The sequence below is a fragment of the Onychostoma macrolepis genome, chromosome 05 (assembly GCF_012432095.1).
Source record: "Onychostoma macrolepis isolate SWU-2019 chromosome 05, ASM1243209v1, whole genome shotgun sequence".
NCBI classification, from domain to species: Eukaryota; Metazoa; Chordata; class Actinopteri; order Cypriniformes; family Cyprinidae; genus Onychostoma; species Onychostoma macrolepis.
The window spans coordinates 8451378-8473038 of NC_081159.1; the positions used below are offsets into that span (position 1 = coordinate 8451378).

At 39.4% G+C, this 21661-nt stretch overlaps 1 protein-coding gene across 3 annotated transcripts in view; it reads right to left on the reverse strand.

The window, feature by feature from the left end:
• msh3 (mutS homolog 3 (E. coli)) overlaps nt 1-21661 on the reverse strand; it is a 77826-nt gene that overhangs the window by 52589 nt on the left and 3576 nt on the right. For all 3 annotated transcript variants that reach the window (XM_058775994.1, XM_058775995.1, XM_058775996.1), the window contains exons 5-8: nt 9595-9711; nt 9162-9279; nt 8626-8759; nt 8348-8514 (exon numbers count right to left, since the gene is read on the reverse strand). In XM_058775994.1, coding sequence (XP_058631977.1) covers nt 8348-8514; nt 8626-8759; nt 9162-9279; nt 9595-9711 — 536 coding nt within the window. The remainder of the gene's footprint in view (nt 1-8347; nt 8515-8625; nt 8760-9161; nt 9280-9594; nt 9712-21661) is intronic.

The window sequence follows — 21661 nt, forward strand, 5'->3', positions numbered from 1 at the left end:
CAAAGAAAACAAAAATAATGACTTTGTCGTAGTCTGACATGGAGGAGAAGAAATTGTTGAATAAATGTAATTATTTTTGTATTCTTTGTGCACAAAAAGTATTCTCATAGCTTCATGTAATTAAGGTTGAACCACCAATGTCACAAGGATTATTTTAACGATGTCCATACCTTTCTGTGCCTTGAACGTGGTAGCTCCATTGCTGACTATGGAGGGTCAGAAATAGTGATGCACTGATCATGATTTTTCATGGCTGATTCCGATTTTTTAAAAGCAAATAGGCTGATTACGATTTCTGATTTTTTTTTTCTTTAAGCAACAAACAAGAAAGAATGAAAGTATACATAAATAAGATGTTTATTTGGCATTTTACAGGCCAAACTGGCTTTTGGCTATTGCAAACAATAACTGTAACCATCTGAAATTAACAGCAGTAACTGCGCAGTAAGTAGCCTACATTCAATTAAAACATAGATGGTCCTGACATCAGCATTTGGCTTTTGATTTTAAATTGGGTTGAAACTACATAAAACTGACCTTAAATGAAAACATAAACTGTAACCACGTGAAATTAATGGCAACAACTGCATAGTTCTACAATCCAAACAACACAATCAACACATATTCAACAGTACAAATAAAGATGTTACTTAATCAGCATTCACCATTTGTTTTAGTTGTTAAATTTGGTGTATAGAAAAAAGGTCTTTAACAGTGAAACTAAAACCAAAATATCCCTAGTCAAAGCTCTCAGATTTCATTAAAAATATCTTAATTTGTGTTCCGAAGATGAACAAATGTCTTATGGGTTTAGAACGACATGAGGGTGAGTAATTAGTGACAGATATTAGTATTAGTATTTTCATTTTGGGGTAACTATCCCTTTAAAACACTTTCCAAGGTGCGATTAATTTCCTACTTCCATATAAAAACAAACATAAACCATCACTTGATAGAATGAAGGCTTACCGACAGCACTTATGCAAACCTGCATAGTTCACACACACACACACACACACACACACTCCATTTTAACAAGTCTTGAGTTTAAGCTATCTAACAACAGTGCCCTTTAAAGCTTGTATGCAGACATAAATGCCTACGCAGTGATTTGACAGTTGTTCAGGTGGATAGGTCAGAGGCTTTAACCTTTAAACACTTTGATATATAATTCTGCTTCATGCTTCTTTTTCCCAAAGATTTTCTAGCACCATTAATACAATATTAGAGGTTATGTTCATAGAAAAACGATGACAGGGTGATAGAGGAGAAGGACCGCAAAGAACCACAAGGCCAGACATGTCTGGTTATAAAACACAAGGAGGTAAAATGGGGCAAAAAAGTAGCAGCTGGAGACAAGACAAAGGCAGGGAGAACCCATAATTAGGAAAAGAAAAGTTGAGGTCGTGAGTGTGATCAGAACGATTAAAGCTTAGGTGTGAAATTTCTGCACAAATACACCAATCAGGACTGCAAAAACAATGACTGTTTATTAAACAGGTCTCTCTGTCTGCCATTGGTCAAGCAAACCCGCCTCCAGACTCTTACCATTGGTGTTGCCATGTTGGGTTGGTTGGGATTCTCAAACAAATATTCTGAAAACACCACAAAGACACTGTATGTACACTTTTCAGCAGTACAAATGGGACAGTACAGAAAGATATAGATCGAGTCTGATGGGGAGGCTGCGTTCTTGCCTGGAGTATGTGCTCCTCACTAATTTAATCTACTACCTTCCTCAGTCCTCTTAGTACCTTTAAGCGTTGCCCTTGGCAACAGTGATCACAGGCACAGGGATGAGAGACTCGAGTCAAAAATAAATCAACAACATCTGTCTCATTTAAAAGACAAAACGAGATGTTGCCCCTGTCAACTGAGCACCGTCTCTCTCAGGACTGCAATGGTCATTTCTCTTTTTCCTCAGGAAGTTACTAATTTCGGCTTTTTGATGACCCTTGGCCACCTGTCGGGACTCCCAGCAAGTACAGAATCTAAGCCAGCACCTTCAAAACTACTCATTCACTTATTTACTCATGACTGCTCATTGTTATCGAAGATGACTTTTGGCCATTGAAGGCGGTCGTGGAACCCAATTCATGACCTGCATGTTCTTCTACAGCAGGGGTATCCAAACCTCTTCCTGGAGGGCCACTGTCCTGCAGAGCTTAGCTCCAACCCTGAACCAAAGTTATCAAGGTCTTCAGACTTACTAGAAACTTCAAGGCAAGTTTGTTGGAACTGGCTGAAGATAAACTCTGCAGTATATTGGCCTTCAGGAGCAGGATTGGACACCCCTGTTCTACAGTTAGGAAATGTGAAAGCAGAGTTGAAAATGTGTTGGTGACTACAAAAAGCATGTTGAATTTCTAATTGTTCAACACCAGGGCTCGAATTTAGGGGGGGATGCGGGGGGATGACATCCCCTTGGTCAAAAAAAATGACAAAAAGCATCACCTCTGTAAAACCACCATCCCCTTTGGATTATTAATTTTGTGTATTACCTAAAACTTATCACACACGTGAAATATTAAAATTCTCTACTTATGATAATTTACGAACCATATAACGGCAATTGGCCAATCAGAACTTGGTACTGTAACAAGCTGCGCACAAGCGGAAGCAATTTCATAATTTTTCGCGCACAATGGTTCAAGCTCAACTTTTGAAGTTCTTTAAAAAGAAGACAACAGAAGGTATGATTTTTCCTTGATCAGAATTTAAAGACATTCTCCTGACATAATGTATGTGTGTGTGACTTTGAGGGGACTGAGAGACGATAGGAGAGCTGACTTCATCCAACTTTGGGAGAAAAAAAAAAAAAAAAAAAACTCTTTGAGAGTCCAAAAAGCATTCACTGCGCAATGAAGCCCATTAGAATGCACTTATACAGTTAGAATGCCCTTATAATTCCAGCAATGAAATGTGAAACAAAAATACCCATGTATGAGATTTTACGTTTTTATATTCATTGCATAAGCAATGTACTTTTCTGTATATCAGCACGTGTGCGAGGTCGTGAGCACAAATGTGACCCTGGACCACAAAACCAGTCTTAAGTCGCTGGGATATATTTATAGCAATAGCCAAAAATACATTGTATAGGTCACAATTACACCCTCAGATTCCAGATTTTCAAATAGCTGTATCTCGGACAAATATTGTCCAATCCTAACAATGGACATACATCAATGGAATAACATACAATAACATATATCAATGGAAAGCTTATTTATTCAGCTTTCAGACGATGTATAAATCTCAATTTCGAAAAAATGTACACTTATGACTTTTTTTTTTTGGTCCAGGGTCACAAATGTGCTATTACTTTTATGCAACAGTGCATAACAATACGGTGTTTCATTCATTCCATCAGATGGTCTCTCTTGTTTCGTTTCTATTGAATCAGCTGTTTTGAACGAATCGTTTGGTTTGAATGATTCTTGCTGCCACCTACTGGCGGTTTTATTGTCATATTTATTTATCCATGACAGACCTAAACCAGCCAAGGTGACGGCACAAAAACACATTCAGCAAAATATTGTTTAATTATCAATATTGAGCAAAATTCCACTATTTCAGGCCCCAGAAGGGGGAAAAAAAACAACTTATAAATAATAGTTCATTTAATAAGGCTAATTTTTCATTAAATAGAAACCTTTTTAAAAATGAGGCCAATTTTGTAATCATTGTGTAAAATTAGCCACAGGAATCCCCCCCACCATCATCCACACCATCCCCCCTGGAATTTTATTACAATTCGACCACTAACACCCTTTTTTAGATGCAGCACTAGATGCCAGCCAGTTACTATCCATTATTCCCTGGTGCAATACAACTTGCTTTTAAGGTTAAATTGAGGTGGTTCTTCAGCTGTCATTACTGTCCTTAAAGTGTCATGAAACCCCCCTGTTTCAGCACTGGTCTTTCACACCTTAGATCTGAAAAAGACTACAGAAATGGGCATGTAAAGCTGTGGAAAAGTGGGAGTGTAGAGGATGGGAAGAGGGGAGAAAACAACCAATAAAACACAGATCTACAACACACACATTATACAAACAAATGAATATTAAAATATCTTTAAAACAGAAAGATTTACTTTTACTTTGCGTTTAATCTTCTTTGAATTATGGGGCTATATCATTGTTTGTGTATCATAATAATCGTCGTGTCATCGCGGTCATGATCAGACATACCGCTTTATCAGCGCCCTTATTTGCAAATATTTCATATGAAGAAGACATTATATGTGCACATACACGGTGCTGGTTCATGTTTGAAGCACGAGAGAAAATGAAATGTGTTCACAAAACTTGAAACACGCATGCTTCGGTCCGGATATGAACTATGATCCACGCAGCAAGTGTTGTTAAACTCATCATGGCATTCGGTGCAGAAACCGCTTTCTCATGCACAATCCACGTGTTGTTATATATTAAATATTGTTACGGTCATGTTTACAGAGATGAACTGACAGCATGGAAGCTCATTCGTGAGATTTGAGTTCTCCGCTGTAAGATGACCTCATGTATTAATACAGTGCAGTGATTGTATCTTAATTCTTTAAATTAAGATGATAAAGATGCTAAAAGTATTCTCGTAGCTTTATAACATTACGGTTGAACCACTGATGTCACATGGATTATTTTAATGATCTCCTTGCTATGTTTCTGAGCCTTGATCGTGTAAGGATCCTTGCTGTCTATGGGAGGGTCAGAGAGCTCTCAGAATGCATCAAAAATATCTTAATTTGTGTTTTGAAGATGAACGAAGGTCTTACAGGTTTGGAACGACACGAGGGTGAGTAATTAATGACAGAATTTTCCTTTTTGGGTGAACTATTCCTTTAACAAGCTGGTAGCTAAAATCTACAGGAAGGCAGACCTCGAGGAGCAGGGTTGGTTAAGGTCTTTTAGATGACAACAGCAAGTGAATGTTAAAAGAATGTTCAAATCCCCCTCAATCAATTTTACATTTTTGATATTTTATTTGAACCAATTATTATTGCCTCATTGCTGTTGTCATCTATTTTTTAAGTCACTTTAAAGTCTATTGCTCACTAATGGCTAAAAATGATCTGATTACTCAATTAAAGGTCAGGATAGTCGACCGATTACTCGATTACCAAAATAATCGATAGTGACAGCCCTACTTTTAAGCTCAAGTATAGATCTCAGTGACCACCAGGGAAAATTTAAACTAGATCTTCCAAAAAGTGAAATCACAGAATATTAGCAAGGAACTGGCTGTGCAATTGGGTGGACCAGGAGTGAAAACCAGCTGTTCTCAGATGTGTTCCAGAGGAACTCTGGATGGCCTGATCACCAGGGTGAAAAAATATGACCCCGATTTGTCAAAGAAATGTTACCTGTGATTCCAGACAATAACAAATCACAAGGAGAAAAAAAAACAAGGTACATTTTCAGGCAGCCAGTGAGTATTCAGTATGTGGTTCTCTTGGGTTTGCAGGTATTATTTCTGCTTTGAGCCAACTTATTCATCCTACATGCGAAAACATTACAGAGTGTAATAAGAGCTGTCTAAATAAAGGACCATCTAGACATGTTCATCAGTCTAAAGTTAGGCCAATGTAACAGTCAATGTGTTTCTGACCTCTTTTAAAATTATGGAAATTGTGTGTGAAGATGTGGATCTGTTATTTGGGAAATCCAAAGAAAATAAAGTAACACATTAGTTCATAGTGCTCCAAGACTTATTTAAGGAGAAACGTGGTTGGGTCAGCCAATGGAAAAGCTGTATAGCAGTCTCGGATGCACACACAGAGTTTTGGGATAATTTTTGCAGGATTTTTCTTTACACCTGCATGTGAAATGCATAAGGTTTTTAATAAATTATTTGTGATCTAGATGAACACTGAATTCTCTGTAATGGAGGAATAATTCAATCTACATCTAGCTACCATACATTCTCTCCCTCTCTCTCCTTCAGCTGTTCCCATTAGGAACACACACAATGGAATTATCCACAGATTATCTGGCACAGGTTTTACCCCAGATACCCTTCCTGACGCAACCCAGTACTGAGAGTGCACCAACTTGTGCAACCCCAGTGCTGGGAATGGATAACATACCATCACCTGGGTTATACTTATATATTTTTTTTACAGCAAAACCACAAAAAACACTATCCTGTGTCAGTGAAAAGCGGTGTCCAGTCCAGCATTTTAATGCAGACACTTTATAACTGAGTGATGAAGCACCAGTACCAGCTCAGCCATAATGAATATCATCCATTCTACTTAGCTATGTTGAGCAACCTTGTCTACATATGGCCACAGGCACTGAAACAGCCAACAAAATCTGGCTGGGTCTTTAAAAGAAGTTTGAGTTAAACTAAGAGGGAAATACTGCTAGCTTTGCAGCATACCCTCGTGGAATTCCTCTCAATTTGAGGTATCCTACTGTGGCACTGAAAAATGGAAGCAGAAAGTGCACTTGATTGTGTAGAATAGAAAATACATGTCATTCGCAGTCTGTGTATATGTATATTTAACTTGTGTGTACATAAAAACATATAGGATGATTTCTGTGGCTTAGCTATTAGCATACATGCACTAACGCACTTAACTGTGCTGCCTAGGTGAACAACATAAGTTTGAAAAAGAACAAAATATGTATTTTCACATTTTTGAATGTTCTCACAGGCAATGAAACATGATGTCAGTAATGAGGTAACAGTCATTTACTGACATCTAGTGGTGACAGTCAACAATTGCTAGTCACTATGAGTTGCAAAGCTTATTACTCCATTCCCACTGAAGACATATTATGATTCAAAACAATTTGAAAGCATTGAGAGAAGACTTCTTCCATGACAGAAGATTTTAATTATTAGCTAAGATGCATTTTTGGTATGGATTTCAAGGACTGAGAAATCCTTTCAGCAATCATTATATAATTTGGAATACAGCCTCCACTCACACACAGAAAGCATTATTTAAAAAAAATAAAATAAAAAAAATTCCCTGAAGAGCAAACAACAAAAAACACACAATAAGACTGGTGTGAATAAATGCATCAGTTACATGGCTAGTATTTTCTATCATGTACACTAAATGAAGATGCATAATAAACTAGGGCTGCAACTAACGATTATTTAATCAATTAATCAGTGCATTCTTTCTTCAATTGATTGATTAATGAGATGAAACATTATTTTCTGTTTTTTATTGAAAAGAAAAACTATGAAATAAGCTATTCCAGTGTTTGCTTCAAACAATGTGCAAATTAAAGGCTATAACAACAAGCATGGTGATTGTATCTATGTAGTCTATGCTGATGTGCAACAAATGTTAAAAAACAACATACAAACAGCTTATTGGTTCTTTTGATGCTGAAAGGCCATTTAAATCTATATTTTAAAAATGATGAAGTAAAACAGAAGCACAAACTAAGTTTTAAAATTAAAATGCAGGAACACATTCCCTGAGTACCTGACAGCTCATGCTTCATTAAACTATATGCTTACTAGGCATGGGCCGGTATGAGATTCTGACGGTATGATAACCTTAGATAAAAATATCACGGTTTCACGGTATTGCGATTATAGCTCTAAAATATGTTATTTTTAAATGTCTGGGTAAAAAACAACAACGTTTTTTCCACTGAACACAATACATTTTATTTTTAAGAAACATATAGAACATTTTGGAATGGTAAACATGTCAGGCTAAATAATTAATATAAATAATTGAATTATTGTTCATTGAATTATTGTTAATTAAATTACGTGCAGTCACTTAAGTGAGCCTAAACCTGCAGCTCAACAATAATCAGAACATAAATAAATTATTTTCTGCAAAAAATAAAAAAATAAAAAAAATAAAAAATAAAAATCCTTCTAAATGAAAAAAAATTGAAAATGCAGTCACTTAACCTAAACCTATAACAGAAAATTTTAGTGGTTTTGAAACCGTGAATTTTCCAAACCGCGGTATACCTTGAAACCGGTTCTCGTCCCATGCCTAATGCTTACAAGTATGTTTGAAGCATTTAATAAAGAATTCTCATGTTTTGGGAAGCTAGGTAGCACTTCTTCCACAGCAGCTCACTCTGTGTCCTCCATTATTTTTCAGGTTCTTTCTGTTCATGGAAATGCATTGTTCACGGCTGTAAAATCGATGACTGGAGTTTTTGTGCACAGCATTCAGGCATGAGTAATCAATAATAAAATTAGTTGTTGGTTGTTTTCATTGTCGATTACAAATTAGCTATTGCAGCCCTATTATAAACCATCTATAATGCAGCATCACACAAACATGTTCATAATCATCACAATAAGATCTTTAAATGAAAAAATATAAAATGTTCTGTACAACAAGACTATTTACCTGGACAGAGCGATGTTGCGTAATAACCTCTCAGTCGCCTCTGAAAGGTCCGAAGGCACCAGGATCTCTACAGGTTGTATTTTCAGTACCCTGGATTCCAGCTCTGAATGGGACACATTATCTTTAAAACAGTCCACCATCAGGTCCCCAATGCTCGGCTGGACCACCTGTATTCCAAAGGGAAGACAAGGCTGTAGTAGTGAGCATTAAAAGTTATAATAAACCCTAAAAGTTAAAACTTTTTGTTGCATTACAACGGCACTAGAATGATTTCTTACCACCATTCCTACATTCAGCTCCTTGCTCTGTTTATCAAAACTCTCGCTCACACACATTAAATAGTTGTTGCCACTGTCCTGCACCACATCTTCAGCTTGCTCCAAATCTCCCAGCTTTAGCAGAGGATTCACATCTGAGAAAAAGGCAATTAATCATTCATTGCAGGCTCTGTACTATTTAAAAAAACAGATACTGTGGCCATTTTGTAAATAGATACACTACCCTTCAAAAGTTTGGGCTCACTAAGTTTATTTTGAAAGAACTGAATACCTTTATTCATCAAGGATGCATTAAATTGATAAAACATGGCATTAAAGACTTTTACATTCCATTTCAAATTGATGCTGTCATTTATGACTTTCTATCCAACAAAGAATGCAACTTTGGTAAGCACATGAGACTTCTTTCAAAAATGTTTTAAAAATCTTTCCGATCCAATCGAGTAAACTACTGCTGGTCAACAACAGGGATATATTGAAATCAATCTCAAAAGAATAATAATAATGAATCTACTGAGTAAGAGCACAAACAATACCTTCTCCCACAAGTGTGGATTTGGTGTAAAGTGCATGTAGTTGCCGTGTGAATAGAGAACTCTTGTTGGTGCCAGAGGCCTTGATGGCTGTAGTTTCGGTCTGCTTGACTACACCTACCTAAGAATGACATTTACATTTAGTCATTTAGCAGACAGACAATAGAAACAATCAAAACTAACAAAATAGCCATAATATGTAAGTGCTAAGACAAATCTTGGTTAGTTTAACGCAGTACACGTAGCAGGTTTTTTTTTAAAATAAATAAAAAGGAATTAAGTAAATAGAATAGAAAAAGAATAAAGAATGCTAGTGTTAGAGGGTCAATTTAGACATGAAAACGTTATGGTGACTGAAATCACAGAAATTTGATAGATTTACTTGTCTCTATGTGACAAATTTGCAGCATATTGTAATTAAGAGAACATCAGTGACCTTGTAGCCCTGAGAGACCAGTCGCCGAACATGCACAAACAGACGATGAGTAGGGATGCTGGCTGTCATGAAGTTATGGTCCAGATGACAAGTGATGTTGAGTTCCTTTGCAGCGATCTATTGATGGAAAAAAAAGTGGCAACTATTGGAAAGCAACAAATCTTTTACATACATGGTAAGTTTTTCATAGTCTAAAATTATCATTTATGTAAACAGGTCAATGTCATTGCATTAAAGGAATAGTTGATCCCAAATTTGAAATTCTGATTTTAAAATTCACTTGAGCTTCTGTTTACCATATTTGGTGAGCTCTATGTATGTACATTGATTAATTAAATCTGTCAGGTTTCATTAAAAATAATTTAATTTGTGTTTTGTGACAGAAATTGTTGATGAAGAGAGATTAAGAATAAAAAGTCTGGGTTAAAAGAAAAACATTTAAAAAAAGTGTAATTAAAGTATTTTCAGGAAGATTGAAAATCTAATGTACAATGAGTTTCAGAGAGTATATTTTATTAGATTTTATTTTTAGATTCCTGCTTTGTGTATTAAAAATATGCTTGTGTGCAATCGTTAATGTTGAAATGTCCTGTGAAAGTTCTGGCAAGGTCAAGGGGTACTTCTTTGACAAAAAATGGAGAGGCTAAAACAAACACGTTATAAAAGACCACAAATGTATTTGTTAAAAAAAAAAAATCTGCAAGAGAGCAAGGAGTGTCTGATGATGTGCAGCTGAGAAGGGAAGCACTATATATATATATGTATCTCACAGAAGTGAGTACACCCCTCACATTTTTGTAAATATTTCATTATATCTTTTCATATGACAACACTGAAGAAATGACACTTTGCTACAATGTAAAGTAGTGAGTGTACAGCTTGTATAACAGTGTAAATTTGCTGTCCCCTCAAAATAACTCAACACACAGCCATTAATGTCTAAACCGCTGGCCACAAAAGTGAGTACACCCCTAAGTGAAAATGTCCAAATTGGGCCCAGTGTCAATATTTTGTGTGGCCACCATTATTTTCCAGCACTGCCCTAACCCTCTTGGGCATGGAGTTCACCAGAGCTTCACAGATTGCCACTGGAGTCCTCTTCCACTCCTCCATGATGACATCACGGAGCTGGTGGATATTAGAGACCTTGCGCTCCTCCACCTTCTGCTTGAGGATGCCCCATAGATGCTCAATAGGGTTTAGGTCTGGAGACATGCTTGGCCAGTCCATCACCTTTACCCTCAGCTTCTTTAGCAAGGCAGTGGTCGCCTTAGAGGTGTTTGGGGTCGTTATCATGTTGGAATACTGCCCTGCGGCCCAGTCTCCGAAGGGAGGGGATCATGCTCTGCTTCAGTATGTCACAGTACATGTTGGCATTCATGGTTCCTTCAATGAACTGTAGCGCCCCAGTGCCGGCAGCACTCATGCAGCCCCAGACCATGACACTCCCACCACCATGCTTGACTGTAGGCAAGACACACTTGTCTTTGTACTCCTCACCTGTTTGCCGCCACACACGCTTGACACCATCTGAACCAAATAAGTTTATCTTGGTCTCATCAGACCACAGGACATGGTTCCAGTAATCCATGTCCTTAGTCTGCTTGTCTTCAGCAAACTGTTTGCGGGCTTTCTTGTGCATCATCTTTAGAAGAGGCTTCCTTCTGGGACGACAGCCATGCAGACCAATTTGATGCAGTGTGCGGCGTATGGTCTGAGCACTGACAGGCTGACCCCCCACCCCTTCAACCTCTGCAGCAATGCTGGCAGCACTCATACGTCTATTTCCCAAACACAACCTCTGGATATGACGCTGAGCACGTGCATTCAACTTCTTTGGTCGACCATGGCGCGGCCTGTTCTGAGTGGAACCTGTCCTGTTAAACCACTGTACGGTCTTGGCCACTGTGCTGCAGCTCAGTTTCAGGGTCTTGGCAATCTTCTTACAGCCTACGCCATCTTTATGTAGAGCAACAATTACTTTTTCAGATCCTGAGAGAGTTCTTTGCCATGAGGTGCCATGTTGAACTTCCAGTGACCAGTATGAGAGAGTGAAAGCGATAACACCAAATTTAACACACCTGCTCCCCATTCACACCTGAGACCTTGTAACACTAATGAGTCACATGATTCCGGGGAGAGAAAATGGCTAACTGGGCCCAATTTGGACATTTTCACTTAGGAGTTTACTCACTTTTGTGGCCAGCGGTTTAGACATTAATGGTTGTGTGTTGAGTTATTTTGAGGGGACAGCAAATTTACACTTACACAATTTACAAAAATTTATACAAGCTGTACACTCACTACTTTACATTGTTGCAAAGTGTCATTTCTTCAGTGTTGTCACATGAAAAGATATAATAAAATATTTACAAAAACGTGAGGGGTGTACTCACTTCTGTGAGATACTGTATATATATATATATATATATATACACATATACATATACACACACACACATACATACACTTTTTTTTTTTGGATAAGACAATTGTTTGTCATAAAGTACCTTAAGTCAGAAATATTAGGTTGAAAAATTCTACAAAGTTTCAAACACAAGCAAAAGTCTTATGGGTTTGGAACAACATGAGAGTGATGATTTCATTTGTGGCTAAACTAAACCTTTAAAAGGACAACTGATGTAGCGTTTTCGTAGGCTTATTGATGGTTTATTACACTTTTAAGTGTCAAATTTTGACATTTGCATATAAATTACCGGCCTGGCCTCACCGTCTACATTTATACGGGTGCTAAATTGCCAATGGATTTTCCCCACTATCAAAAAGATGCTAGACAGATCACCTCTCTGGTCTGCCTAACAAACTTCTAACTCAATCCAATTTTTACTAGGCTTTGAAGTAAAACTGCACCAACTCTCCAGACCAGCAATAAAAATGCGGGTGCGGCTATGAACTATCAAAAGTTCCGAACTCAGACTAATCGTCACTCAAAACTCTTCTTCTTGAGACGGACACACTCCAAAACTCTCCTCTTGAGTTTAACGTTCTGGCAGTTTTACCTTCAAGTAACTTTGTGGACTCGCTGTGGACTTTCCTATCTTCAGAAGAACCAGAGGAAATTCTTCAGCTCACTCTTAAAGAAATCATCAAGAACCTCTTGTCTGCCGCATCAGGACTCTTAAGATGCGTTCACACCAGACGCAAATGAAGCGATAAGCACGAGTGATTTACATGTTAAGTCAATGCAAAGACGCGAATAGACATCCTGCGGCGCGAATGACACGATTCGCACAAATGAGGCAGCGCGAATTGAGCGTTTCGGGCTGTGTATATATATATATACACACACATACAGTGGGGCAAAAAAGTATTTAGTCAGCCACCAATTGTGCAAGTTCTCCCACTTAAAAAGATGAGAGAGGCCTGTAATTTTCATCAGAGGTATATCTCAACTATGAGAGACAAAATGAGAAAAAAAAATCCAGAAAATCACATTGTAGTGTAGGATCAGAATGAGTCAGACAAAACTAAGTTTCGATCAGAACATCGAAACATGAGGAGCCGAAATTCCAGAGAAGCCCAACAGGACTCATAAATCTGTCCATGGTACTCGGGCGCCATGAGTCTGGAGCAAGCCTTACCAACAAGCCTCTTTCACAGAACAGCTCGCAACATTAAGACAAAAGAATACGTATTGATAAGTACAATGCCGGAAGAAGATCGTCAACTTTGGGACAAATAATCAAGATTAATGGTCAAAGAGATGGCCATCACATGGGTTCGACAAGAGAAATCACAAGCTTCTTTAGATGGACTTTTCCCCCCACACATACAAGACAAAGACTGAGACTGAAATTCTTTAGGAGACCTTTTAACCTCTCTCTGGTCTTCACCGAACATGTCCCTATGTCCTACATAGAACTACACAGAGACTTTCTTTTTCATATGCATATAAAATCATCTTAAAAGGACATTTCTAGGCATAACACTATATTATGTATGTAACCACACATTAGACTATCATGTTTTAAGCACATATTATGTATGTCTTTTTAATAACTATTGAATGACTTTAAGGTTTATTCGTGTTTGGTATGTATGAGTTTGACAATTCTAGCTTGAAACGTTTCTTCCAATTGATTCTTTGTCAAATGTATCATATTCTGGTTATAGAAATTACATCCAAAAGTATACTTTGCAAGAGTGTGTAAAATTCAGACCATGTGACTGATAACATGCTGATTTATGATGGAAGGAACAACCCTAGCTAAGAAAATAGCCTATCTAATTGGTCAAGACACCAGATGGGATGTGTCCAAAAGCCGAGTTTAAAAACTCAGGACACCATCAAATCTCCCCTTCTTCCCTTCTCTCTTCTCCCCACCGCGTTTTAGCGCTCTTTGAGCGTGCTCTGGCCTACAGGCCAGTTGCTACTTAACACCACGATGAGAAGAAAGACCACCTAGTCTCGTTACATTCTTTCTTTCTTTTATTTTAGTTTATTTTCCATTGTGAGTTTCGTGTTCTCAGTTTAAGTTTTGCCGCCACGCCTTGTCTCCGAGTTCAATTCGGGCCTGTGACCGCCTCAAAACTTCAACCAGACCAACTCCGCATCCTCAGCCAACACCCAAGACATCCCTTCAACGACTACTGAACTTCCAGCCAATCATCAACTCGGGAAACCCCTTTTCCTGTAACAACGACGACAAAAGGGAATCCCTGTAACACAAAGGCAACGCAAGCAAGTACCTCCAGGTCTAACTGAACTGGCGCATTTAATATAAATTATAGCCTCATTGAGAAACTCAATGCAAGGGTTAATTATGTGATTGATGGTTGTTCAGGTCTGTGCAATAGCCCATATTGCTGTAAACTTGGGATATCACATTTTCATTCTCTAAACTCCTCCTTTCTCTCTTTCTGCAACGTGTGAATGTGTGACTGCTTGTGTTCATGTGTTAGATTAGTTTATGTCTTAGGTTTATATAAATAAAGTCTTATTTATATTGAAAAGAGAAGTATCTTGTGTTTTGTGCTTACAAGTTAATGTCTTAATCTGCCGATCTTGTTACTGTGCTTATTAATAGTGTTTTCACTATATTTTGGATTTTAATATCCAGTGCAGAGTTGATGTTATGCGGCTCGTTCAGTGAATCGCTGCCGACTCAGTGATCAGCTGCAAAACAGTGATTCTGTTCAAATTCCCTATAAAATCACAAATGATTCCCTTTGAGCTAAATTAAATTATATTTATGTATCAAACCCTACAGTAGGATTTTTAAAGAATTTATTTGCAAATTATGGTGGAAAATAAGTATTTGGTCAATAACAAAATTTCATCTCAATACTTTGTTATATACCCTTTGTTGGCAATGACAGAGGTCAAACGTTTTCTGTAAGTCTTCACAAGGTTTTCACACACTGTTGCTGGTATTTTGGCCCATTCCTCCATGCAGATCTCTAGAGCAGTAATGTTTTGGGGCTGTCGCTGGGCAACACGGACTCCAAAGATTTTCGATGGGGTTGAGATCTGGAGACTGGCTAGGCCACTCCAGGACCTTGAAATGCTTCTTACGAAGCCACTCCTTCGCTGTTCGGCGGTGTGTTTGGGATCATTGTCATGCTGAAAGACCCAGCCACGTTTCATCTTCAATGCCCTTGCTGATGGAAGGAGGTTTTCACTCAAAATCTCACGATACATGGCCCCATTCATTCTTTCGTTTACACGGATCAGTCGTCCTGGTCCCTTTGCAGAAAAACAGCCCCAAAGCATGATGTTTCCACCCCCATGCTTCACAGTAGGTATGGTGTTCTTTGGATGCAACTCAGCATTCTTTCTCCTCCAAACACGACAAGTTGAGTTTTTACCAAAAAGTTCTATTTTGGTTTCATCTGACCATATGACAACATCCAAATGCTCTCTAACAAACTTCAGACGGGCCCGGACATGTACTGGCTTAAGCAGGGGGACACGTCTGGCACTGCAGGATTTCAGTCCCTGGCGGCGCAGTGTGTTACTGATGGTAGCCTTTATTACTTTGGTCCCAGCTCTCTGCAGGTCATTCACTAGGTCCCCCCGTGTGGTTCTGGGATTTTTGCTCACAGTTCTTGTGATCATTTTGACCCCACGGGGTGAGATCTTGCGTGGAGCGCCAGATCAAGGGAGATTATCAGTGGTCTTGTATGTCTTCCATTTTCTAATAATTGCTCCCACAGTTGATTTCTTCACACCAAGCTGCTTACCTATTGCAGATTCAGACTTCCCAGCCTGGTGCAGGTCTACAATTTTGTTTCTGGTGTCCTTTGACAGCTCTTTGGTCTTGGCCATGGTGGAGTTTGGAGTTGGACTGTTTGAGGTTGTGGACAGGTGTCTTTTATACTGATAACAAGTTCAAACAGATGCCATTAATACAGGTAACGAGTGGAGGACAGAGGAGCCTCTTAAAGAAGAAGTTACAGGTCTGTGAGAGCCAGAAATCTTGCTTGTTTGTAGGTGACCAAATACTTATTTTACCAATTAATTCTTTAAAAATCCTACAATGTGATTTTCTGGATTTTTTTTTCTCATTTCGTCTCTCATAGTTGAGGTATACCTATGATGAAAATTACAGGCCTCTCTCATCTTTTTAAGTGGGAGAACTTGCACAATTGGTGGCTGACTAAATCCTTTTTTGCCCCACTGTGTGTGTATATATATGTGTGTGTGTATATATATATATATATATATATATACACATACACACATTCACATATTGAGACTACAAGCTAGCTAAATCCGGTAAATTGAGCTTATGTCAGCCATTTCGCAACGAGACTGGAGCCATTTGCCTGGCAGAAGCCCCTCCCATGACGCGAATTCGCGTCTGTTGTGAAGTGAATGTCACGCGCGAATGAAGAGAGTAAACTCAAAATGTTCAAGCGTCCAACTACACGCGAATAGCGTGATTTATTCGCGCAAGTCGCGTCTGGTGTGAACGCACAGTTATTCAGCAAAAAAAACAATGCAAGTAACCGTTTGTAGTTTGAACCCCTTTTAAGGTGAATTTTGATTCTCTGATGATGCTCATTGGGTTGCGGTTAATTGATGTGCAATACTGCCATTCTTTTGCTTTTCTCTCTCTCTCTCCCTTACTTTCCTTCATTCTATATATGTACATATACATACATATACATACACACACACATATACATATATGTTTTGCTTAGTTTAGTTGTATGTTAGCTATAGTCCCATTTATTAAATGACTTATAGTCACAATTGATTGTCTGTGTGTCCTGCTCACGATTCTAAGTCACTGAATGCTGCTCCTTGCTACATGCTAAGTACTGTATAAGTAGTTCCTTGGCCAGGAAAATAATCTTTCCTAGAATTGATAAATAATTATATTGTCTGCTCGGTGGACGGGCAGATCAAATAATTGTAATATCGATTCTGTTACAGTTACTAAGATCTAATCTTAATATTTATTATTAATTATAACCAGTTATAATTAATTATAAATATTCCCCTTTTTGAGCTAATTTGCTACATACTTTATGGCGGAGAATGCGGGCACATTCAAACTTTGTTTGTGAGCAAACTCAGTATCAATTTATTTGTGTTTTTGTATTATGCGCACTTAGAGTGAGACAAGTCACAACGTAGACTCACTCTTTTGATTGGATGGTTTAAAGCCACCTCCAGTACTGTATTTTTAACAGCCTCTATTTGTCTAACGTTTAATCACTGTTAATTGTTAAAGTAAACAGCAGTTCATAATATTAAAATTGTTCTGTAAAAACGAAGAAATCTCTTAACAGTAAACGTGAAACCGGTATAATTTTGAAACATAGCGTGATATAAATTTTTGGTCATACCGCCCAGCACTAATTGTACTTGTGATCGTTGCAGTAAATCAGCCGCTAGAGCGAGAGCAATCACACTAGACGTTCTCAGATTTAATCACAGTACCTTTGATTAACACTAGAGGGCAGGTTAGTTAAGTGTCTAGCCCTTCTCAAATTTCACCTCTACCCTCCTCTCTTCTGAACCTTGGGTGGCTCACCCACGCCACCTTGTGGCCATACTCAGTAGGTTGGTTTTCCTTGGTTAGCCCTGTCATTGCATTTGAAAAACTTATTCCAATTCTCCCTTGGTTTGTTTTATTTTATTTTATTATCATAACTTTGATTCTTCTCCTTTTTATTTTTTTATTGTTATTATCATTCTGTATTATTCAGGCCTCTTTCTCTCTTGTCTTAGCCACTGACTTGTTTAAATTTAGTTCAAACAGTGTTTGAATTTAAATTTAAAATTAATCTCTGTATTCTAGCCATTTGTGTGTACCTCTAGGTAGCACTCCCTCTAGTGTTTAGTTGGTGAAGCGATGGTTGCCTCCACGGCAACCACAGACCACAGTGAGCTGCCACGGGATCCCGACTGGATCACCTTGATCCATCACTAAGCCTAACCCATAGAATACTGACCCATCCAGCTAGCGAAACCCCAAAATCAGGTTTCTCCTCAACCTGTAAGGTAATTGGTCTGCTCCTGCTATCCCAGTAAGGCCAACACACTAGATGTTATGACCCAGCAGCGCCCTCTACTCTGTGGACCCTGTCATAACCTCTAACAGCAGTGAAAGGTTTAAACCTGCTCTCTACCCTACCTCTCTCTGTGTTTTTGATTTATTTGTTTGTTTGCTTTTCATTTTGTTCTGTTTTGTTTGCCTAGAGACCGAACCTTTGAGAATCATCAGGGAAGGCGGAGTAATAGATTGATGACCCAAGCTGCCAAAAGCAAAAGGCAAAGGCCAGGCAAAGCTGAGTGAAGCAAGCATCTCTCACCGGGAACAGGAAGCAGCAGCGCTGAAGCTCCAGGCTGAGGAACCTCAGCGAAACTGGGTGCGTGCTCAAAGTCAACTGGTCCAGCTAGCGTCAGAGACTCAGCACCAGCACAGGACGGAGGATGAAAAGGACACAGAGCTGCAGGAGGAAGTAGAAAGACTCCAAAAACCTTGACTGATCTCCGTGTAGATACAGCACGCCGAGAGCAGCAGGGAAAGGACACCAGAGAGGAGCTGAGTGAAAAACTCCAGCAAGCTGAGGCTCTCCTGATGAGAGCAGAGACTGAACTCAAAGAAAGAGATGCCAGGGCCAAGGCCTGTGAAGGCCATCTGCAAAGTTCCCAAGCTGAAGTCAGTGCTCTGGCCCAACAAAGAGACTATTTAAAAGAAGAACTTGACACAGTTCACCGAGAGCTTAAACATGCATATAGACTGCAAAGTGACTCTGAAAGGGAAATGGCCACCACACAAGCCCCAGTGCCAAGACTCCTGGGGAACCTGATCGAAAGGGGGGTGGCCAAAAAACTATACCTGGCCATCACATCGGAAAATGAGGTGAGACTGGATGCCCTCGTTGACACTGGAGCTGACCTCACTTTAATGTCAAGCCAACTTTTTGACAGACATCAGATTACCGCAAAGAGCTCTTAAATATCAGAGGTGTGTGCTGAATGTGCAATCCTACAGCCAAAATGAGGTGCAACTTGAACAGGTAGCTCCAATTTACCTGACCACCGGCCCTATGAGCTTAGTGCACCCTGTGTACATTGCTCCATTGGACACATACACTCTCCTCATTGGCAAAGACCTGCTAGACCGCTTTTAGACCTGGTCTAAAGAACCCCTGTTAAGACTTTAAACAGCTGAAAATTTGGGCTGAAGTGCGAGAACCTCTGCCTCCCCAGACAGACATCTAAGCCCTATTCGGACGGGACTAGTTTTACAGGGGGTCGTTAGAGAAATGTGTGTTTCACAGACGTACTTGGTGATTTTAATCCCGTCCGAATCTGCCATGTCTGTGTTTTTCTCACACATCCTCTGTAATAATTCCAGAGCAAATTACCTACTGTTTTTCAGCAAACTCAGTGATCCTCTGAGAAAACTAATCCCGTCCGAATGCGATGTCTGTGTTTGCCGGTGAGATTTTTTTTCACAACGCGTTTCCTTGTGTGTTTTGGCCAACGTGAATTACCGTAGACGCTCTTACCGCGCTCATGTTTGATATATTTGCCTCCCGGCAAGGAAAAAATAAGTAAATAAATTAAAAACAATAATAAAATCAAGAGTCAGATCACGTAAACCATTCAGACTGGCTATTGTAACATCTGCGTCAGGTAAAATTACTCGCATTCATTTCTGCACTCAATTACATAATGTTTTAATTACATATGCACCTTTATGAAGATTAAACACGGGTTTACTACAAATAAATAACTAAAGTAAAACTAAAGCAACCACACATTAACATGGTTTTGCTATACTAGCCATATAGCTTCACCATGGTATTTGTAGTAAAACTGTTATACTAATGGTAATCAATCCAAATGACTATGCAATGCACGCATACAGAGCGCGTGACCTCTGAAACGCCCAGATGTAAAAAACAGACCCTCCCACCTCTGTAATAAACACAGAGATGTTAGTCCCGTCCGAATTGGTACAAGAAAATCGCAGACGTCAGGTGATAAGAATCGAAACTCAAACGTAGTTTAGAAAACTAGTCCCGTCCGAATAGGGCTTAAGACTCCATCTACAGCTGAAAGAAAGGAGTTCATCTTTGATTTCATAAAGACCTTCATTGAAGCTGACAACCCTCTGGAAAAAACTTCTAAATTTTCCCCATTTTTACAGAAGTACTACAAACAGGGAGGGTCAGTTCCAGCTCCATCTCACCTATGCTCTGATTACCTTCCACAATTATTTCCTCAGTATTTGGAAGATATGAAGCAGGCTGTACATGGAAGTCCTGTATAGGTAATTGCTGATGAAACAACAGATGCTTGTGGCCGTTGTGTCCTTGCTATTCTACTCCAGCCAGTGGGCAAACCACCTGTTGCAGCAGATCTAATTTTTCTAGATCATGTTAACTTCAGCACTGTATCGCAGGTTGTCATCTCCTGTCTTAACTCCAACAACATCAATTTCAATGACGTATGGGCTTTTGTGACTGATTCTGCAAGTTATATGAAAAAGGCATATAACACAATTCTCCACGGCCTATTCCCCAATGCCAATCATGTCACCTGTCTGGCACATCTGCCGCAGTTGGTTTTAGAGGTGTTTCCAGACACATTTGAAGAACTGAACCGGATGTGTGCTTTGGTAAAGCGGGTTTTCTGCCAGTCACCCAAACGTCGTCTTAAATTGAGGGCCTTGATGATGCAGCAGGGCCTGTCTCCTCTCATGCCAGTGTTTGCTGTCCAGACAAGATGGGTATCCTGGATAAAAGCGGAGCAATACCTGGCAGAAAATATTGATGTCTTGCAAGGCTTCATCCCAACGCTGCCACCGACCTCTAAAGCTGTGCGGGACCTTGGAGTTCTGTTAGAAGAGAACGGAAAGCTCCTGAAAGTCCAGGCCACCTTCATCATGGAGCACAGTTCCGATATTCTTGCCACCCTAACCAAACTGGAAGAAACCTCCAGACCCACAGCTGCCAGCATCTTCAGCCAGCTGGAGGACCTCAGCATGCTGTTTGAGTATGGTCGCACCGCAGAGGCTGAGGATTAGCGTCCCAAGACTAGAGAGCAACTGAATGAGTTAAATGAGGATGAGAGGTACATTTGTTCAGAGCTGTTTAAAGAAGCAGTGGCAGAATGTTACACCAAGCTACAGGCAGTGATGGAGAGACATCCTTGCACTGAACTATTCAAAGTCCTCCCAATCTTTGATCCTGCCAAGGTATCCGGTTTAAAACCTGATATTAAGAATTATGTTCAAGTTGTCCCTGCACTGAGTAATGTCTCCACAGAAGAGTGGCATCGCTACATCCGGATGGACAAGAGTGATGCAGGTGAGGTTAGTGCAGTGGAGTGGTGGGCTGCCAGGGAAGATCGAATGCCAACACTCACCCCACTAGCTTCACTGTACCTGCAACTCCCTACTACTTCAGTGGATGTGGAGAGGCTTTTTTCTCACTATTCCGCACTTCTAACAGAGCACAGACGCAGCCTAACAGAGGAGAATGTTAAAATGATGCTGATTGCCAAATTTAACACCAGAGATTAACTCGCATCCACATCCAACTTCACTTGCATCCAGTAGTTTTTATGATGTAAATA